Source organism: Pagrus major, chromosome 18 (genome assembly GCF_040436345.1).
Source record: "Pagrus major chromosome 18, Pma_NU_1.0".
Taxonomy (NCBI): domain Eukaryota; kingdom Metazoa; phylum Chordata; class Actinopteri; order Spariformes; family Sparidae; genus Pagrus; species Pagrus major.
The window spans coordinates 7,659,624-7,676,899 of NC_133232.1; the positions used below are offsets into that span (position 1 = coordinate 7,659,624).

The 17,276-nt window shown below is 40.3% G+C and overlaps 1 protein-coding gene across 1 annotated transcript in view; it reads left to right on the forward strand.

Annotated features, from left to right (window-relative positions):
* Nucleotides 1-17,276, forward strand: part of glra1 (glycine receptor, alpha 1) — a 118,122-nt gene that overhangs the window by 68,070 nt on the left and 32,776 nt on the right. The window contains exons 6-8 of the mRNA XM_073487207.1: nt 6,114-6,337; nt 11,890-11,972; nt 14,047-14,184. Of these exons, the coding sequence (XP_073343308.1) occupies nt 6,114-6,337; nt 11,890-11,972; nt 14,047-14,184 (445 nt within the window). The remainder of the gene's footprint in view (nt 1-6,113; nt 6,338-11,889; nt 11,973-14,046; nt 14,185-17,276) is intronic.

Sequence of the window (17,276 nt, forward strand, 5' to 3'; positions counted from 1 at the left end):
TCGTTCCACTTCTGTGTTGCATAACATTTAAAAGCTAGTTTTCCAATCTCGCTGGTACAGTATGATGATTTTCAAGGACTATAATCTTGGGATCTAGTGCAGTGCTTACTTAATCTATAATTACGAAGATGTGTAACGATATAAATTAATGACAATAATAGTAACCATGTCTACACAAAACTGTAATTGAATCTGTGATGTCCAGATCCAGAGTGTGTGTAATTCACATAAATCTCATGCACACTGTAGCTTTAAAAACCAGGTGTTATTGCATCATTATATGAGGGGCAGTCAACCCGTCATTTATCAGAATCACCTGAAGATCCAGGCAGAGGTTTGCTGTTGTAAATTGATTTGACGCCCCACGGTGCTGCTTTTGAGGCCACACAGTGAAAACAGCCTCCATCTCTCTCAATGCGATGTTGTGTGAGCAGAGCAGATGTGCTGCCATAATGTGTGAGCCTCCGTAACCTCCTACCTCCTCCTCCTCCTCTTCCTACCTGAGCAGCATCCAGGGAGCCGGCAGGATGTTATGACAGGCGTGGAATTAGAATATGGCTGCTGCTGTTTCTGTTGATTTTTTGTCTGTGTTGTTGTTGTTGGGAGGAAGGGGAAGAAGACGAGGAGGAGGAAGATTGCAGTCTTTCATGCGTGGTTTACTGCCTGAGTTTAATACATGCTGAAATGAGTTTGGTATTGTGTAAGTACAGCATTTCTTCTGCTAATGGTTTCATAGCTGCGTGGCGGTGCTGGATGGTAATTTCAGGGTAGCACTTAACAGTCCAACGGCCTTATGTCAGGATATTAAACCATGAGTATGAACCTACAGACGATTCCCACTTTTTTACTGCACATATGCTGACGTCCTGCAGCATTTTTGCTTCCATCCTCAGGAGGAGGAAGTGCTCGGTATGTAACCTCCTCAACAACATTTTTTCATACACCTCGAATGAGTCATCAAATCACTGCAATTTTAAATCATTCCCTGAAATCATAAACTCACTCTTTAAATTACTTTCCCTTCATTTGAGTCTTAGAATGCAGCCCCATCCCTCCCCGCGTGTCTGTTTAAAGCACTTAATGTGCATCCATCTGACCTATGAAGCCGAGGTTTTATGGACCAGAAGACATCAGCAAGCTGACCAATTTAAAAAAAAAAGATTTAAAGCCACAATCTGTGATCTGCATGTAGATGAAATGGTACAGACATTATGATCAGTGGACAATATAAATTAAAGGTGCAATTTACAAATTCAGTGTATTAAAAACATTCCTGGTATCAGTGAATATGAATAGGTAACATTTTCTGATCTGTCAAAAGATTTGTTTTCAAGTTATATTTGTAATATAAGAAGTACACATTTTGAATTTTTTGAGCAGTTGGAAAGTGCAAAATTCAAATCAGTCAGAGAGTGAGGAAGGAAGTTGGTGATGAAGACTAAAGGTAACGTTAATGAAAATTGAAAACATCGCTTCGAACATTTGTGCCTGGGTCACGTCATTTTCATCAGCAATGTCTTCTCTCACAGTGAACTTTTGCTTTGAATTACACGCAAATGTTTATTTGCCGCTAAAGCCAGATTACTTTACTCTACATTAGTCATTAGCTAGTGAATAACAGCCCGTACCGAAGAGGTGTGTGTGTTTAAATTCAGGTGAACCCCTGACTGAATTCGGCACTCAGCAGAGACTCTGGTTCTCTCTCTTCTTTTCCCCTCTCCTCTCTGTAACGTTACGTTCATGAAGTAAAGTACATTTCCCCTCCAGCTCCAGTCAGCAGTCAACATTACAGAACATAAACACCCGACAATGGAGGTCACCTCCTTGGATCACTGCTGCAGTCAGGTTGATGAACAGGAGTGAAGATAATTCCACTTTTTAAAGTTAAAAACTCATCTCTGAGGTCTCCTCCTGTTGGTAAACGGCTCAGGATCAGAGCAGAATCTGATATGACTCCAGGTGTTTATTCCTCCAGAAGGTCTGGATCTGCACCAGATGAGAAACACCACTCAGCCCTCCCCACACAACACTCGGTGAACGTATTTTGCTTGGTTTGATTGAGAGACCCCAGCAGCAGGATGTTATCAAAGGCATTTAAATACATTTGATCAAAATTAACTTAGTCTTTGGAAAAAGCATGTCAGTATTGGAAGATTCTGCAAACCTTGTATTATGTTCTATGAATTAGTAAACTACGGAAAAGATCATGGTTAGGGTTGATAAAAAGGTGGAAGTTAGTTGCAGACTCGCCTCGCTGGGAAAACTGGGGCAGAATTATCCAAAATAAAGCTAAATTCATGTGGTACTGGACTAAAAAACATTTATAGTTTGAACTAATTTTAGGCCATGAATTATATAATTTGCAGACATGAATTAATACTACGGGAGATTTATAGTTTGAAAGAAAATGTGAATAATTTAAGGAAACCAACAATTAAAGTTTGAAGTCCCTGTCAGAGGCTCAGAGAGTTCAAAGTCTTTGATACTTTTGCGAGCTGCAATTTAAGCTGTTGTCATGCTGGATAGTACTGATGCTGGCCAGGTGTGTCCAGCTGCAGCTGGGTTTTTTTTGTCAGAGAAATAAAGAAACAGGCGCTGAAGAGTTCAGCGACATCACAACAATTAGCTTCTGTTAAACATCAGACTGGTGTGATCACTGGTTTCATTATTATCTTTGTCTACAGCAAAGCCATTTCTGCTCGACTGTTGCTCTGTCTGAGCTGGAGTCAAACCGCAGGCGGGTTTATGACTGATGATGCCGGTGTGGGCTCGTACCTCTCCTCTGTATTCCCTCGTTCCCTCTCTCCATCAACACTCCTCCTTTCTGCGCCATTTCAGGTTATTCATCATATTCAGAAGAGACTCCTTCATGAAAGGTCAAGCTCATTTGTTTCATGTGAGATATTTAGTGTAATAAACAGTGATAAACGTGAAGGGCTCTCACTGAGGCTGATTGCCATGTGACTGTATTCCACACACACTCACATGGTCGTTTAAATGCCACCCGCTGGGGCTGCTGGCATGGCCGTACATCGTCCCTGCGATGCATTTCTGCTACGCCACGCAGCTTAATGATGGCTGCAGCCTGGCCACTGTGGCCAAGCTCCATATTCCGAGAATAATTGACAATTAGAGGGATGGAGGAGCGAGCTAAATGCCACCCTGCGCTGAATAAAGAAACTCCATCTCAGAATGTGAGATGGAGAGCGGGGCGGTGGAGGTTATACAATAAACCTCAGAGGGAGCAACAGTTAATATCTTCTACCTGGATCGATTCTTAATTCCAGCAAAGCTTAACCCAATTCTGCTTCTATCCCTCAAAACAACAACTGGAGAGGTGAGGGCGGACCGGACAAAATGTCTGACACCACAGGTCTTTCATCTAAACACTTGAACAAACAATGTCCATGTTTCCTTGACACATTTTCTCTCACTGTTTTGAGAGTTCTTTGTTGTTTCTTAAAACTGTCCTCCCAAGAAAAAGGATGTGTTTTAACAGAAGCACCAAAATGACATCCAAGCAACACGTCCTTACATCCTTCCCCAGCACTAAATACGTCATTTTAACCAAAATCAAACCTTAAAGTAACAAAATATAACTTCCTGGTGAAAGAAAGTCAGTTATTAAGACCTATCTACAGATTGTGGATGTACAAGGACTGAAATTTTCCCAAAATCTCCATCACTTGCAAAACTGTTCTGACTCTCTAAATCTCCATTTTGTCCTCACAAAGACAGAAGTTCTGACCAACACACACAGTCAGACGTGTAGGAGATGTATTGATCTTCCTCTTGTAGTTGAAGGTCTTAAAGCCGCACGGTGGAGGTTTATTTCCACGCTGCACTTTGGATTAACCTACAGTCGACTCCGATTCCAGCTGGATGAAACCTTTTAAAACCTAAACTGAACACTGGGATCTTTGAATCTTTGATTTAGATCAGTAAAGATCTGCAGCTTTCACTGAGTCAAAAGTCAAACCTTTGACTACAATCTGATTCATACAGAGGATACACAAAGAGGTACTGATGTCTCTGCTCTCTGGAGGCATGTTGAGCTCAGTGTTCAGCTATTTTAAAAGATTCAGGCGAACAGACAAATGGCTTCTTTCTCTAAACTTAGCCAGAGATTTGATTTTAACTTACTTGGATTCAAAAGTTTTGTTAGATTGTTAGCAAATAAGCTCAGGGATGTTCTTGATATCAGATGATGGAGCGTGGTGTAAATCAATATTTCTTTGGCATGCTTGAATACAGCAACATTGATTGATGAGATTTTAAACACCTGACTTTGATTATACTGGGTCTGTAGGGGTCTGTTGTGATGTGGTCTTAAAATAATATTGCAATATTTTTCGGCTGTATCGTGATATATGTCTCGCTAATAGAGGATTGCAATAAATCTAATAGAGAAATACCATGGTCACATACTGATATAATATTTGATTGGAGCCTGTCCTCATGAGAAAAACAACGATATATATGTTTACAATGAAAGCAGCTTATTACAACCTATATTTTATACAGTTCTTGTTAAGCGGCGACCTCTAGTGGTCTAGTGATTATAAGGGCAGCAAAGGAGGAAGTCAGGTGAAGTACAAAGAATAACAAAGTCCACTGAGGGAGGAACAAACACAGGACTTTCACCCAGTAGACCGCTGTTTGTGTCCTATCTGAAACCAAAAGAAAAATGTTGAGTTATAGTTACATAAATATTGTATAGTTATTTTAACCCAAACCACAATGTTTTCCCGAACCTAACTAAATTGTGACTTTGTATATGGCTAAGGCCCACACCTGTTGCCGATGCGCTGCAACAATCATGCGGCTTTCAGAAGGGTGATATGTCGTTTTTCGAGTATCTGGCAATCAACCTCTTCAGTCATTTCAGTATGAGGATGTGTTGCATGTAGTAAAAGTCATATCTTTCGTTCCTCAGTAATACACCCTCCATCTTTCAACAATCCCAAAATCCAACAGAAGTGCTTGTTATTATCTCGTCTCTGAAGCGTCTGTGATTGTATACAGTCAGCCCGCAGGCCTAGTCTTTGAAAAACGCTCCGCAGCCTTCTATCTTCTGCTCATCTATCCCTCTCACTGTCTTCCTCATGTATCTCTTCATCTCCCCGTGTAAGACAAAAGACGGAGCAGCAGCTCAACGACCTTCAGCTTTGTACCAACTCTCCACACATCCATCTGCCTGTCTTTACATCCCTCTATCCCTCCCAGCTTCTCTTTTCATGTGGCTTGACTGTTTTGATTTGTAAAAATAACCCTAATCCTTAAGAAGAGCTTAATCAATCAGACAAAAGCAAACACAAGCCTCCAAAAACAAGGAGAAAAATAAGAATAGGAAAAGCTAGAAGCGAGGTTGAATCTTCAAGGCTGCTCTCTGGCTCACAGGCTGTAAAAGATCTCAGATATGGCTCGAGGCCACAACTCGCCGCGATCAGTAAAATCTCTTACATTCACATAAAGCAGAAAATGACATATGGATGAAGACCCATAACCACCTGCTCATCCATCCGCGAAAGTCCTGTCCATCACTCCATCTCTACATCTGCCGGTATCCGTCGATCCGTTCCTCCGTATGGAGTTACAGCATCTTGAGTCAGCAGTGCGGTGACCCTTGACGAGCCTTTTTTTCCCTCCCTTTCTCTCTTCTCGCCTTTTTTTTTAAAGGGAACGTCTCCCTGCGGAAACATTTTACATCCGTCTGTTCAAGGTGTTGCAGGGATTTATGTTTTAGAACTTGTGCGGTTTTGTTGTAATTTAATTTTTCTGCCGAATGAGACCTCCAGAGAATGTAGCTGTGGTAGAAATGATAGTGAGAGTGTATAATATTAGCTAAAAGATGGGAGATTTTACAAGTCAAGAAAATGCAAAACTGGTCATTTGTGTGTCTGCTGCAACTGTTGTCACAGAAAGAAAATCATACGTTTTCTGCTGTCGACCAATATTGCTATTTTGATGTCAAACTGGGTTGAAAATAGAAAAAAATTTAAGAGCACAGGGTGAATCTTGCAGCTGTGATCATCCATCCATCCATAGCTGCACAACAGATGTAGATGCATTTCTGTCTCTCTGACTCCTCTGTCCTTTGTGTCCCTCCTCAGGACTACAGAGTGAACATCTTCTTGAGACAGCAGTGGAACGACCCTCGGCTGGCCTACAGTGAGTACCCCGACGACTCGCTGGACCTTGACCCCTCTATGTTGGACTCCATCTGGAAACCTGACTTGTTCTTCGCTAACGAGAAGGGCGCCAACTTCCACGAGGTCACCACCGACAACAAGCTGCTACGCATCTCTAAAAACGGCAACGTGCTCTACAGCATACGGTGAGTGGAGGAAGTGTGAGGTTTTAGATGCCAGCAATGCTGATTACCACAGCATGGATACATCTAAAAGCTCATTTTACTTGAAAATATACAAAATAGAAAATAAAATAGCTTTTAATATACTTTTTTCAGCCTAATAGGAAAGGAAAGATTTTCTGATCATGTGCCTTTGTGCATTAGGGTCAGATTTTTCTGTCAGCCAACAATTTCTGTTATTTCCACCTCATTCCAAAGTTCAGACCTGCAGGATTATGCTGTTACATGTCATCACTGTCCTTCACTTATTCATTTTCAATTTTGCCCTTTTGTTTGAATAATCATCATGTAAAACTGTCTAGTCAGGGCTGAAAAGTTGGTCGCAAGGCCCAAAACAATACCAGTAAAGCTGTGAAGTGGGAGAATAAATTATTATTAAAATGAAATTACAAAATTGTCCCTTCTGATATCTTGAATGTACCTCAACCTTATCCAAAGTAAGCAAATATTTTCTAATAGAATTGTTAAATGTTGTACTGATGATTCAACTTGAAGTAAAACGCAATGCCTTGATTGAATCCTGTGATTGTGCTCATATCCAGACTGCTTCATTAAAACTGCATCAATAGAATTAACTTTAGTATAGCAACAGCATTTAGTCAATTTATGGATTTGACGATCAAAAGAAAATAAGTTGCCAACTGTTTTACTAATTGTCAAAATGTCAAACACATGCTGCTTCTGGCTTCTTAAATGTGAGGATTTGCTGCGTTTCTTTGTTATTTATGACAGTAAATGAAGAGTCTTTGGGTTTTGGACTGTTGGTTGAACAAAAGAAGCGACTTGTAGATGCCACTTTAGGCCCTGGGGAATTTTCACAATGACATTTTAAAGACTATTAATCATGAACATTTTCGGCAGATTAATTGATAAAGTAAAAAAATCATTAGTTGCAGCCCTGAGCTGAAGCCAAAATTACATGCAGCTGTAAAACCACAGCGCACTAACGCTGGTGCAGTCTGACTGTACAATGACCATTTAGAAGAGATATAGCCGTAATAGAAAAAGTTCTGAGTCATAGATGGAAGGAGAGAGGTTGTAAGTTTGGAGGTTATATTGAAACAATCAGTTATAAATCCATGATTGAAGACAGAAAGTGACTCTGCTGCTCTGACTTCCTGTTTATTGCATTCCAGCGGCCTTCATCATCAGCTTGAGGGCGCTCTTATTGCCTCAAAGTTGGAGGTTTTTATTTCCTCCTGAGCTCGACTTCCTACTTTTTTTTTTTCTATCTCCAAGACATCCCATTCAAGGCTGTCAAGAGTTATAGCCGCCTTCCGCCGATGAACCTTTTAGCCTGCCGGTGTCTCCACCTCCTCCTCCTCCTCTTCCTCGCTTTTATTGCCTCTGCTCAGGGGCGAATGAGAAAGCGCTGCAGCAGCCATGGTAATCTACTCAGCCCGTTAGTATTCCAGCAGCGAGTCCGATCCGTTATCAACCTCAGTTTTCACCTTCATGTCCAGCAACGGGAAGAGGAGGAGGTGGAGGAGTGAGATTGGTTCTTTATAAATATCGTCAGAAAGAGGGATGAACCCTGCGCTCCCCCTCTGTCGCCTCCATTTTGTAACTTGACACCATCAGAATGAACCCTGTGTTGATCAGCTTGATCTCGGAGGCGACGAGGCGGATCGGGATATTAAACCTTCGCGTGGGGAAGGAGGAGAAAGTGGGTCTTGTAAATGTTGTTTACTCTGTTTCTTGATGTTTATCATTCGACAGTGAAGCGGTACGAGGAGGAGTCATGACCGATGGCCACGTCCCCTCTGAGATGAAAGTGAACTTTTTGAGATTACATGTGGTCCAATCTTCAATGCGGGGCTAGCTCTGAAATGATTTGTGGTCCTATTTGTGCTTGTGGAGTGCTGTATCAAAAGGAAAAACCAAGATACTTTAATTTCAAGACTTCTGTGACAAAATGCATCATGTATCTTAAAAAAAGTTGCTGCCAAAACATTACTCGCAGTGAAGAATCAAGTCATTGTTGTTTAGCCCACTAGCAGATTTCTAGTTGATTGGATGCAGCAGATGTCTTCTTTTGTAGAAGGAAATTAATTCTATTCTAGTTGTCTTTTCCAAATTTATTTCATTTTCTCAGTCATTGTGAAAGTCATGAAATTCTGCATCGGTCCTGCGTTAGTAACGTGAGATCTTGGAGGTTAAACTCCATAAAGCTCTTGGCGTGTAAAACGAGGCACTAACTTTGTCAGCATTTGGCATCTAGGCGTCACGACGCAGCAGACAGAGAACCACAGAGCCGAATCTTCTCTGTGAGAAAGTGGGACATCTGTGGAGGCCACCTCGTGTGTGTAATCCATATTCAGCATCCTGTCAGCGACTTGCAGCGATGTGCAGACGCGGCAAAGTTTATCTGGTACATCAGGCCGACTGGACGTGTGTGTTGTAGCAGCGGTGTCCTGTTTGAGCAGAACAGACGGACTGAGCGTGTGCAGAGAAATCACCTCCTGACGTCACGACAACCTGCTGACAGCTGGAACTCGGCAAAAAATGAAGCTGGAGCTTTTTTGTTTTTTGCATCACAGCATACCATAAAGAAACCGATACAGCGTTGCAATTAGTGCATTGTGGGAGTTATTTGCAGCGTCTCTAACCGATCAGATTTCTAAAACAATCAATCAAGATGATTCTGTGATACAGACGATCAGAGTTCATTATTAACCTTGGAAACAGCACTTAAAAAAACAACCTCACCACAAGGTCCATTAGTGTCTGTTCTGGAGCTTTCCTGCATATCACATAGTCTTCATCAGCAGACGTTTGTAGATTTATAAATTCAGAGACAATATTAGAGAAGAGACAATCCCCTTCAGAAGTAGGGAAGGTGAATCTGGAGAAAAATAGTTGATTGTTGAGTCTCATTGGGGAGGTCGCCGAATTCTGACATTTGGGTCGATATTCGGCTCAAATTCTGACCCAAAGCATTGGTATGCGACGACCTATCCTCACAAGAATCCCTCTTGGAACAAACATTAGATATTAAACTCTTGCATTTGTTAAAGTGCTCCGGTGGGATGAGCTGACGGCTGGATTGAGGCGTAAAAGAAGTTGGTGTCATGAAACCATGCAAATTTTGAGTCAGAGTCACAAAACTTTTGAAGCTGTTTTGATCAGATTTGGCTGGTGATTCTATACCTGCAGTTTGTATGTAAGTTATGACTCTCTCCATGTTTATTTGAATAGAGGCCTGGTCTAAAATAACTTTTTTGGCGTCGCCAAAATGGCTTCCCAGTGGCAAGACTTGCCTGGAAGGACTTTCATAATTCATTCTGCAAATGAGCAAATTTAAAATCATGTCATATGATTGAAAGCTCCAGAACAGCTGCTAAATGGACCTTAGATGAGAATGTTTTCACAGATTCAGTGATACATGTTTAGGAAATCAGAGTCTTCAGTTATTGCATTGATGTTACTTATAATTACGGACATTTAACAGATTGCACAATATACTATCGACTAACTGAAAAATAATTGATATTGGAAAATAATCTTTGGTTGCAACGCTTGGTTCAATTTATTTTGAAAATACAGATGATTACATCTGTCTGTGTAATTTTAGATAAATAGCTCCGAAAACGAATCTAATAACAGTAAATATTGAGGTCTAATGGATCCCGCGGAGCAGTAATAATGTCTTTTATTTTTCAAATGGCAAATATCTCATTTTAAAATGAAAGTCTTTAATTCCAGTAATGCATCATATCGGTTATAAAACTGTTTTTTTCCCATTAATTTCTGGGAAAAGTTGCCTTTCTCAGAGACACGTTCCCTCCCTGTGACAGCAGTAATTAATTTTGGTGGCAGAGACTCAGAAAACGAATGTGTCACCACGACGCGGGACCGGCTGCCCCGAACGTTTTAATTTTCAGAGTTTCACGGATCAGCCTTGCGTGAAACAAGATTCATTCCCACGTTACTGCACGCCAGCTCGGCTACAGGTTTTCACCCGGTTAGTCCTCCAACAGAGAAGAAGACGTGCTGAGGTCTGCAGTGGAACTGTGACCCTGCACGTCCTGTTGTGATGTCCCATTGTGATAATCAGTATTAGAGAAGTTACTCAGAGAAATCCATCTTCATTTCAGGCTGCAGCTAACATCTGTTGAATATCTTTTTATTCAGTGGTTAAGATACAGTGCTCAATGTTCTCTTCTTTGTTGTTGTCAACAAATCCCATGAAAAGACCAAAATGAACAATGTGTTCTCTCACTACTTTACGACTCTCCCTTCATGTTTGTGTTACTCAGCTCCAAGCCCATTGGTTCCTGCTGAATATGTTAATCTTTAAATTAAGGATCAGTAATTCCTTTCAATGTAGTTTTTAGCAAAAGTTGCAGGAGGAAACAAGAAGAAACTGTGCATTTGTTGGGACTATTTCAGTGGCGGATTAATCATTGATGTGGGGGGGGTTTGGACAACAATGGAGCTCTGTGGGCACAGAGGAAGAAGATGTATCAGGCTTTGGATTTGTGAATATGTTCAATTCCTTGTCTGTTTTGGTTTCTTCATGTCTTTTGTTGACAATGAGAAAAAAATCAGAAAAAACAAAAAAGTTTAAAGAGCCTCATCAGAGCCGAGGGTGATCTTCACATTACCTTTTTTTGTTTCACCAATAGTCCAAAGCCAAAAGAAATTAAATTCACTTGAGTCAAAAAGTATTGTTTTAAAATCCATGTTTGACTCACACAGAGAGAAGCAGCAAATCCTCACATCTGAGTTTAAACCAGCACATTTGTGGCATTTCTATTTTTTTATTCATTTAAATTATACTTTTATACATTTTAAGATGCATCTGCACAGACTTATATTCCACTAATCATAAGAAAAATAGCCCAATCAGATTAAAAACGCCTAATGTAACCACCTAATGTAACCAGAAGAGAAGGATCTGAATGAATTTTCAATCAGATCAAGAGAGGTGGTGTAAACCTAATACCACTTAATGACCATGTTAACACTTAACCTGATTCTCTCTGGTTGGAATATACATATTTATTCTGAGCATGAATGAAGATAATATCAGGGGATGTTGCTTCTGGGATGGACAGAAACAAAAACTGGTCTGTGGCCGATAAATCTTTTAGGATCTCAAACCAGAACGTTTTAAGGATTGTTAAACGCCTTCGATGGTTGACAGGCTCAAAAATGAGTCTTTGAAACGATGAATAAATAAAATGCCTCATGCAATTGTTTTATTTTCTCAATAAAGTTGGTGTAAAAAAGGGGTAGGGTCTTCTTCTTCTGGTATATTTTTTTGGGGTGGCCATGTAAACACACTTATTACATATCACCTGGATAACAGCAGTGACCACATTGATTTAAAAAAATAACTAAGTGTATTCGTTTTTATCAATTTCAAACACGTGCTGATCTGTTGCTGTTCAGTTCGCTGGCTTGGCGCTGCTCGTTGAGTAACACTGATAAAGCTCCGGATAATCCTCTTATACTAAGTGATGCTGCTTGTGTGTGTGTGTGTGTGTGTTCCTCTGTGTGTGTGTTTGCAGAATAACGCTGATCCTGGCCTGTCCCATGGATCTGAAGAACTTCCCTATGGACGTCCAGACCTGCATCATGCAGCTGGAGAGCTGTGAGTGATCACACACACACACACACACACACACACACAGGGTCGGGGTGCATCAGTCGATCAGTCAGTGAGCAGCTGGCAGGGGGAGAGATATGATATAGATTTCTCTGTGGCCTTTTCATTCTTCCTCTCAGACGTGAGGAGAATCACAGAATCACGAGCTGGAGTTCAAAGACTTTGGCTCTTCTGTTCTCGTACGACGGGTCAGCGATCATCAAGGAAAGAAAGCACAATACAACAGTCAGCGGGAGCAGACTGAGGCTGCTGTCAGCTCTGATGTAATGCTTTCAAACGGAAGCGACAGAGACTGAAAAGCTTCATAATGTCACAGTCTGACTCACACACAGTCACGTTCCTGACCTCAGGGCTGATATTAGTGTTACACTTGAGGTAACTCTTCATTCTACAGGCCTGGAAACGTCGTGGTAAGTCGATGGTGATTACCAGACAACATATTTGAGATTTCTTTGACATTACCCCCAAAATTACCAGAAAACTGACCTCAGAATTTATTGAAAAGGACCCCAACATGATTTATCAATAATATTCTGCTGTTTTCCAGTTAGAGGCTCATATGTAGCTGGTAATTCTGCTTAACTTCTGCTGATCACGTCATTTTAATTTCCCCCTGGGAGTTCCCCTCAGCATGCCACTAAACTTACATTGAAATTGGGTGACTGTCACTTTTACCAAAGTAATATTTTTACACAATACATTTATTTTTACTCAAGTATGACTTTTGGGTACTTTTTACAACACTGGCATCACGTTAATGTTGGTAAAGGTTGCACAGATTTGAATTACTGTATATATAACTGGGCAGCTTATAATAATACATTGTCATTTAATAGTAAGTTATATTTTGTAATAGCAATCTGAGTCTGCAAAGTAACTAATCAAATGGAAAAACTAGTTAAGCGCAGTACTTGAGTAAATGTACTTAGATACTTCCCACTGCTGCTCATCCTACCGCTGACATGTGTCCAACCACCAAACTGGAGCACGTGAGCGAAAAATGAAGCAGCAATGCAACAGTGACTAAACAAGAGGTTTGTTTTATAGATGTTGATGTGATTTTATTAACCAACAAAACTTAATATTTTGGCTGACAGATGTTGGAAATCTTGTCCAGTGGTGGAAAGAAAACCTGAGTTTATGCACGTGTAGTTACAGAGGCTACTCCTTTTATCTGAAAGTACAGATGTTGTGTTTTGTCCTTCTACTTTTCTTTAACTACATTTTAGGGGAACTTAATTAAGTCTAAGTTTTAGTTAGCAGATTCCGATTCATTCAGAACAGCTCATGAATATTCATTTATAAGATCTTTCTCCTTTCTTTTCTTTTTTGCTTGTCCTGTTTCCTTCATCCAATTTGTTTTCTTGTCTTTGATTGTTTTTTTCATCCCTCTGTCTCCTTTCTTCTGTGTATATTTTTGATTCTCTGTCTATACGAATATCTTTTCCACCCGTCAGGCTTCACTCCATTTTATCTTAAATGATTTCTTCATTCTTGCTATCGTCATGTCTGTCCTCTTTTTCTTCCTTGCTTCAGTATTTCATTTCCTTCCTTCTCTTTTCCCTTCATTCTGTTTGTCTCTATTTTTTTTGCTCTCTTTCCTCCATAATCTCTAACTTACTTCATTCTTTATCTAATCTTCATTACTTTTCTTTGCTCTTTGTTGCCTTATTTCCCTTTTCTTCTCCAGCTGATCTAAAGCAAGAAAAGTTTCCAAACTGGAGTTATGAGATGACACTTAACCAATTTTGGTCTTTTTATACCATTAATTCTTCTGTTTAAATACATTTTACCACTAAAATGACCACATTCCCTGAAACAGTTCGAGAGTTGTGAGCTGACATGACCACATGACACGGTGGGAGACAGATAACAGTTTGTGTTGAACTGGTCCTTTAATGCCACAAACCCTGCGGGGGGTGGACCTCTCACTGGGTGAGCCTGCACCCCGACCACAGACAGACAGATCATCTTCCTCCTCAGGGGGAGAGGAGTGAAATAAATGACCCACACAGAGATGAAATCAGTCTAACCTCCTGCTCCCTCCTCTCTCCTGCAGTCGGCTACACCATGAACGACCTCATATTCGAGTGGGATGAGAAGGGAGCCGTGCAGGTGGCCGACGGGCTGACGCTACCTCAGTTCATACTCAAAGAGGAGAAGGACCTGCGCTACTGCACCAAACACTACAACACAGGTGAGTGGGGCGACGATAAGATATGGCCTCTGACAGCTTGTTTGATTATTTCGCTCCTGTTCTCTCCTCCGTCTGTTGGCTATCGCAGTTTCCATGGTTTCCAATCTGATCAATTTAATTCTCTATCTCTGTGGAGTCGTAAAAGTCGTATTTTTTCAACACAAGTGAAAAAATCTACTGCCGAGACAATACAAATCAACTTGTTACTCCTTTTTAAAAAGATTAGTTTTCCTATCAGACGCCTACACAAGCATATTTATTGCTAACACTTTATTTTGCTGTACTTTTCTCAGACACCTCCTCCTCCTAAGATGTACTTCTGTACAGATACATTTGAGATCTGAGTCAGTGGTTTGAGTTTATCAGATGTTGTTGTTTTCCTTAAAGAACTGCTCAATCTAAACCCAAGTAAATATTTATTTTTAATCCACTCTGAAACTTTATTCTCTGTATACATGTAAATAAGTTGTAAGCTTAGCTGGAGCCAAATTTACAGCACAGTTTCCAAAAAACCTGGGACACTGAATGCAATGATTGCAAATCCTTTTCTACCATGTTCATACTGATAAAATACGGGGTTGTACAAAACATCCAAAAAACGAAAAGATATTTGCCTAGTCAGCTGACCTGCTGGACTTTGATTGAGGCTATATTCAGACTGCTGGCACAAGTCCACTTTTTGGCAAATCCAGACTGATTTTAGGAAGTCTGGACAGCAAACAAACACATGAAATGCGATTTCGCAAATCAAATCAACCACATTTGGTGGTGATTTGAAATCAAATCAGATGCTTCTCAGTCTGGATGCTCTGGCCGCTCATATCATATTTAAAAGCGTCACTCGCAATGTGACACACAACGTCCAGTCCAGAGAGAAGGAAGTGCATCAGAACAACAGTCACGCCAAAATAAACTGTCTGACATCGTGATTGTTTGGAGAATGGATTATGAATCTCCTGTTGGAAAGCCGTGTCCCCAGCGTACATAGTGGCTGACATGTTGATTATGTCTGGACCCAAAATCCCGCCTGATCACTCACAAGTAACAGTGCGGACACTCCGTCTTCCAGATATGATTAGAGAAACTAATCTGATTTGCCTGCAGTCTGAACATAGCCTTAAAAACTCTAAACTAGCAGATAACTGGAATTAATCGGTACTAATTGATTGATGTCTTAATTTTCCCGTGCTAAATTACGTCCTTCCTTCCAGGAAGCCTCCCGAGTACAGCTGACAGAAGTGATGAACAAAGCTATAAAAGATCCAAGATGTAATAAAACAGGAAACTTTTAGGCCACAATGATGGAAAAAGAAAGACTTGAAAAATAGAATGTTTCTGCAGTGCATTATTATCTGAATGTAGAATATGTTCATACCGCCTTCCTCTATGGGTGAACGTAGACTGAGAGCCTACAGGTGGCTGCTGGTGTGTAGGTGGACATTTTGAGAAGCTGTATGATCAGTGACAGCGTCGGCAGCAGCAGCACTGACAGCACAAGTACAGCACCATAATCAAAAGGGTGCGTTTGATATATGTTGCAGTGGGAGGAGTGTGCCATGTGAGTGCAGCCTGTGGCTCAGCTGTCATCTTTATGTGAGAAACTTTGAAACACAGATATGTGTACATGTTGGTGACATGAGAAATGTAAAGAGAAAAACCCATCTCTACTCCCATCTTTCTTTTGGTCTTCCCTTTACACTTTTCCATCATTCTTCTTTCACTTTCCACAATGTTTCTCTCCTGCTTTTGCAATAAAAAACGTGTTGTTTTTTTTTTATTTAAAGAGCAAAAAGGGAGTGAGAGAGGACAGGAGGTTAAGAGAGACCAGGGAAATAAAGCAGGACTCAAGAGGAAAATAAAGAGAAAAAGGGATGTTTCTCTCCAATGAAGAGAGCATTTGTCAATATTCGGACTTGGCAAATATTCTTTGAAATTACAATAAGAGAGGGAGATGTGAAAAATGTCTGCCTTGAGACTTGGCTGAAACGCTGCATGAGTCAGAGACAGAATTTAATATTTATTAAAATGTGTGAAATGTGGAAATAACAGAGGGATACTACACTGAAATGGAAATATCATATTCCCAAAATATTTTTTTCTTCTTTATAATGTCATGAAACTTTCAGTGAATAGGGAAACACAGCAGGCTGCAAAGTTTGTTTCAGACACAAACTCAAAACAGTTTATTTTTCACTTTTACAGTTTTAGTATTTGTACATATTTGCAAACAGGACTGAAGAGATGATAATATGAATGTTTTGAAGGAGAATGTACAATGTTGGGGGGAAAGAAATGGGGAAAAAGACACTGACAAAGAAAGAATTGCATCAGTCATGTGAGAAGGAAGCTGACAAATGGCAGAAATAAGTGAGAGCAGCAGAAATCAGAAAAAGAGACGAGCAAGGAGAATCTAGCAGAGGACGGGGACGGCTGCCACGCTCTGTTTCTCCCTCCAGGTCCTCCAAGTGTGGCTGAAAACCATCTGTCCAGTCCACCTCGCCAGTCCACGACTCTTACACTCCAGAGAAAACACAAAGTATATATAGATATACAGATAGCTGAGGAGCTGGCTGGCTAAAATAGACAGACTGTAAATAGAACTGGAATGGATGTTTTTTTATTTCCACTCTCCTGCAGGAAAGACACTGTGACAAAACTGAATATCTGAGAACATAATTTGTTTTGGGTCTAAAGTCAAGATGGACAAAGATCGTCAAGAGAAATAAAGTGTCACTGTGAAATGAACTTTGAGTGTTTAAGCTACACGCTAATTTTCAAATAAGCTTGACCTAAAATGTTCACAGCAGACATGCAATTAATTTCTGCACCTAACAACCTCCAAAATATGTCAGCTATTTTATTCTCGTATGAAAATCCTAATAATCCTCACTGTCTGGAGAGTTCCAGAATAAAGTTTGAAGCTTTATGACTTAAAATGTTTGGACTTGTTATAATGTACAACGTATCAGTAGTTAGTCTTCAAATAATAACACTTTTTCTTGAAATATTATAACCTACATGCTTTTTTTTTCTTAAATCACAATATAACTTGTTATGTTATGCTTTTATTCTGAAATTACCTTCTTTATTCT